Genomic DNA, 4,692 nt, shown 5'->3' on the forward strand with positions numbered 1-4,692 from the left:
GTATGAGGGTGAGGCTGGTGAGTGGGGCCGGGGCAGGAGTGCTTGAGTGAGCAAGGTCGTGGTGCCCATGCATTTGGTCGTTGCCCAGTACTGCCGGCGTGCAGTGGGCCTGGGCGGCGACTCCAGGGGGTGTGACCAACTACAGCCCTGGGGAGGCAGCTGGCCTGAGGGATTCTTCACAACTGAGTTATTTCTCCTCATCCCTTAAAAGACTTGCCCACGACTAATGGTCGTATCCTGGCCCTGCGTATGCACGCGCACGCGCACGCACGCTCGCTCGCACGCACGCACGCGCACATCAAACATCGTACCCCCACCTTGAAGAGCGGGGAGTTGACACCCCCAGGGATGCCCACGACGTTCCTGTAGCCCGCCCCCGAGTCCTGCGGGTCCAGCCGCTGCATCTTGCCATTGCGCAGCCGCTGGAACTGGCGGAAGTAGGTGTCAGCAAACGTCCTGGGGGGGGGGGGGGGGGCAGGGATAGTGTTGGGGTGCGGTTGGGTGAAGGAGGGCGGTGATGGATTGGGGACAGAAGAAATGTGGTTGGTGCATATGGGTGGGGCCGCCGCGCGTGCGCAAGGGCCGGCCCAGCTCACAGGCTGTTCCACCCGCAGCACAAAGGGTGCTCAAGCAAAAGCGCCCTTTCTCACTCTTTCCCCCTTTCCCTGCCACCCCCCCTCCAAAACAAACACACGCCAGCCAACACCGCGCCCGCCACTCCGCGCCGCCATTCGGTGCCCATCCCAACCCCGCACACGCCCATCCCACACACCCCCCTGCCTCCGCCCCAACACCGCTCCCCGCCCCATCACCTGAACTCCTGCCGCTGCTGCTCCTCGTCGCTCTGCGTCAGCGCCACCTGCACCACCTCCGCGTGGCCCAGCTTTTCGTAGATGGTGCGGGGGTCACTGTAGTAATAGCACACCTTGTCGCCGGGGCCAGTCTGCCGCGGGTGGGAGTTTGGTTGCTGGTTGGTAACGGCTGACACTGGGTATTAGATTGGCTATGCGGCAAAGCTTGGACGCCAGAAGGGACCGAGTCCGGGGAACAATAGTGGAGGGAGAGCGTGATGCCGAAGGGTGTCCGAAGTATGGGTGGGATGCCAGGCAACGCGTGCCGCCGCCGCGGCCCGTCGCACGAGAAGCCAGTCGGCCCCCGCGACCGCGCGGCCCTCTGCGGCTGCGCCGAGAGCGCGGCCGAGCACCCAGCAGGAGGTCCATGGCCCGGCGCCGACAGCAGTCTCGCCGGGCCCAGGACGCGCGCAGATGTCTTTGCCCGCCGTCCCCTCGCGGCCCCACCACCACCCCTCCCTACCCATGCTCCTCCCCCTCCTTGTCCCCTCCTCCTCTTCTTCATCATCACCCTGACCTCCTACAACACCCCCCTCCTTCTCTCCATACATACATACCTTCTTGCCGGCCGCGTAACCCACGAGGGAGCTGATGTCAGCGGGTGACGTCCGGCCCAGCGCCTTCTCAGCATCAACAAAGTCCTTCTGGCGGCCCCTGGGGTTTGGATCGCACACACGCAGAGCAAAGGGAGGGCTCTCATCTGTAAGATGGCAACACCAGATGAGGGCCGTGCGCCGCTGTGGGGCGACTGACGGATGGGCGCAGCCGCCGGAGCCATCCTTCCGCAGCAAGCAGGGTCGGGCATACATGAAAGCGCATTGTCGACGCCGAGGCAAGGATGTTGTGTTCGCAAAGGAGGCTAGGACCCGGGCTGACGGAGAGGGTGCGCACCAGAAGCAGCCGTTGCCGAAATAGACTGTCTCCGCTGGGGCCTTGCGGCCGAACGCAGGCGCTGCCGGCGCAGCGGCCTCGCTTGCTGCTGCAGCAGCGACGGCAGCGGGCGCCTCGTCGGCGAGCGCGGCGGCCGGGGTGACGAGGACGGCGGCGGCCAGCAGGGCGGACGACAGAGCGCGGGCCGCGGCGGTGGCGAGCGCGGGGACAGTGGCGGGCTGGGCCCTGCGTAAAGCGGGTGCAGGGTCAGGTAAACTGCACTGACACAACATGCATGACTGCTGCGACGCACCAAACAGCACAGCGCAATGAGCAGGTCCGCTAGGTTCAGCTGCGGCTCGAAGCGGACGCCGCATGCGACGAGTGGCGCATGGCATGCTCGCCACAAACGTCGCAGCAGCAGCTCTGGCGGTGCATGCCAGGAAACGCCGCCAGGGCCATGTAGCCGTCGCGTTGCGCACCCGTCAAGCTTGTTGCTCAACGCATTAGCCCTCACAAACGCTGCCCGTGGCCTATGCTGTGCGCCATTGGCCGCGAAGGGCTGGTGCTTGCACTGCAGCTGCATGGTGATGGCGCGATCTATTGCTAAATGTGTTCAGGCAATAACTGACACAACCCTGCGGCTGTTCGGGCTTTGACCGTGAATTCTTTCTCTGGTGACGTTGATATGGTCTTCCCCTGGGGCGTCCGGAGCTGAATGCAAAAAAGTAAATGATTGCATGCTTGACTAGATCGTTCAATTGCTCACCAGACCATCAAAGCCTAGTCCCTTGAGCAAAACCATGCAGGCTCCCGCGCAGCAAAGCTGTTCTGCAGCCGCTCGGCCAGCGTTACGCGTGGGTGAGCCGCGTTGTTATGAGGATCTGAGGCGGACAGGCCTCGCTAACTCACAAGGCTGCCACGATTGCTTGCGGCGCCAACCACGCGCGACCGCTCACTGCCCGCTGTGCGTGAGTCTGGCCACAGTCAAGGCGACTGGCGCGAGATTACTCACACGCACCCCTGCCGAGCGCTCTGGTTGACATGCACATATTCTGAACCCCCACGTGCCCCAGGCCCCTGCGCATGTCCGCGCGCGCCGCTGCGCGTGCGCGCAGCAGCGTCAACGTCCCGCGCCGCTGGCGGCAGCAAGGCGGGCAGCGCGCCGATGGTCCCACCATACGTGGTGCTGGTCACGGGGTCTTCTAAAGGTGAGCTGATGCGCCACATACATGCATGGCGCTCCTCCCTCTGGGAGCTTCCTCACCTGCACGTGCAGCTAGCAGCAGCGGACGTGCAACCATTCGGGTCACGGCGTTGCGATTACGGCACCCATCGCTGCGCGTCCGTGCACGAGCGAGCGAGCGAGCCCCTCGCCTGCCGCGCCGCCGCTGCCGCCACCGCAGGCGTGGGCCGTGCGTTGGCAGAGGAGTTCCTGCGGGCGGGCGACAGCGTCGTCGTGTGTGCGCGGACAGGTGGGCGGCGGGCCGCGCACGTGGTGGGGTGGCTCATTCGTGCAACGCAGTGCGGCCGGTGGGATGCAGCACATGGTGCGCGCCGGTGCGGACCGGCAGCCCCTTGTGGTTGGGCAGCCTTCCAGCGTGAGCAGCGCAGGGGCCAGCGGCAGGCCGCTCAGGAGCACAGCGGTGACTGATTACCCCGCCTGTCCGGCTGGAATCGCTCCCGGCCCGCAGGCGACCAGGTCGCGGAGGCGGTGCAGCAGCTGACCCGGGAGTTTGGGGAGGACCGCGTTGCGGTGAGGCGGGGCGCAGGCTGCGGAATGACGAAGCTCACGACGTGCGGGCAGAGGGCCCGCAACGTACGGGTGGTGGTCGCATGCGGCCGCTGGCTGTGGTTTGAAGCTGCGTGATAATGCGTTTGGGTCGCAAGGCCCGGTCAACAGCCTGCGCAGATCCCCTGAACAGTCCACGCCGGCTCGCGGGGCAGCCGCCGCACCGGCCCGGCTCGGCCCCCGCCGCCCACCAACGCGCCCACGTGCGTCCCCACAACGCCGCGCACGCCGCGCCCCCAGGGCACGGCCTGCAACGTGGCGAGAGCGGACCAGGTGAAGGACCTGGCGCGGTTCGCCCAGGACCGCTTCGGCCGCATCGACCTCTGGTGGGTGGCTCACTCCCCTGGCCCGGCCCCTCTTCGGCCCGAACCCCCTTTCGCTGATGGTGTGTTGATGTATCGACGCTGGTTTCCGCGAAGTTCCTGCTGACCAGGGGTTGACCAGGGGTTGACTAGGGTGCCGTCGGCGTCACCAGTGAGACGCCCCACGGCCGCCGACGTGGCGGCCAGGGGCGATGGCGCCACGCTGGGCTGCGCGGCAGGGCGGCCGCGGCCAGGGGGTGTGCGCACCCTCACGTCCCTTCCTCGTCGCAGGGGCCACAAGTAATCAAATGCATAGCCACCTGCACCCCTTAGACCGCCCGATTCCCTCAGCCCATCTCTCCTCCCCCCTTGAACTTACAAGCAATCCGCCCTCTTCCTGTTGCCAGGATCAACAATGCGGGCACCAACGCGTACAAGTACGGCCCCCTGCTGGACAGCGATGACGAGGACCTGGCCCAGATCGTGGAGACCAACGTGCTGGGGGTGATGCGCTGCTGCAAGGAGGTGGGAGGGGAGGGGAGGACGGGGGGGGTGCTGATTTGATGGGATGGGCGCGGGGTGAGGGCAGGGGCAGGGGGGCAAAGGGGGGAGGGGTGCGGGCGATGTGCTGCTCTTAGGGGGTGGTGCCCTTGAGGGCAAGGAGGGGCGGGTGACATGCAGCTGGGAAAGGTTGCGGTGTGGTGAGGTGGCGGTTGCTTCATGTCAACAATCGCACTGATTCCCCAGAGTGTGGGGCCCTGCTATTGGGGTGATGCGCATCGTGGGCTGGGCATGCTCAGGTGACGTGTCTTTGTAGACGTGCGTTGGTTGCGCTGGTGCGTGACATGGAGGTGCTCTCTGTGTGTGTGTGTGTGTG

The 4,692-nt window shown here is 66.1% G+C and overlaps 2 protein-coding genes across 2 annotated transcripts; one reads left to right on the top strand and one right to left on the bottom strand.

The window, feature by feature from the left end:
- Positions 1-204: 204 nt before the first annotated feature.
- MNEG_14190 (hypothetical protein) lies at positions 205-2,498 on the bottom strand (the record flags this gene model as incomplete). Its single annotated transcript, XM_014037337.1, has 6 exons — positions 205-243; positions 318-456; positions 813-943; positions 1,409-1,505; positions 1,743-1,967; positions 2,491-2,498. The coding sequence occupies 6 exons, from the start codon at positions 2,496-2,498 to the stop codon at positions 205-207; spliced, it is 639 nt and encodes a 212-aa protein (XP_013892791.1).
- Positions 2,499-2,889: 391 nt separating this feature from the next.
- On the top strand, positions 2,890-4,379 carry MNEG_14191 (chlorophyll(ide) b reductase; the record flags this gene model as incomplete). Its single annotated transcript, XM_014037338.1, has 5 exons — positions 2,890-2,932; positions 3,128-3,196; positions 3,416-3,477; positions 3,754-3,839; positions 4,223-4,379. 5 exons carry the CDS (start codon positions 2,890-2,892, stop codon positions 4,377-4,379), a joined length of 417 nt encoding a protein of 138 aa, XP_013892792.1.
- Positions 4,380-4,692: the final 313 nt, after the last annotated feature.

Source organism: Monoraphidium neglectum (genome assembly GCF_000611645.1).
Source record: "Monoraphidium neglectum strain SAG 48.87 unplaced genomic scaffold scaffold04316, whole genome shotgun sequence".
Taxonomy (NCBI): domain Eukaryota; kingdom Viridiplantae; phylum Chlorophyta; class Chlorophyceae; order Sphaeropleales; family Selenastraceae; genus Monoraphidium; species Monoraphidium neglectum.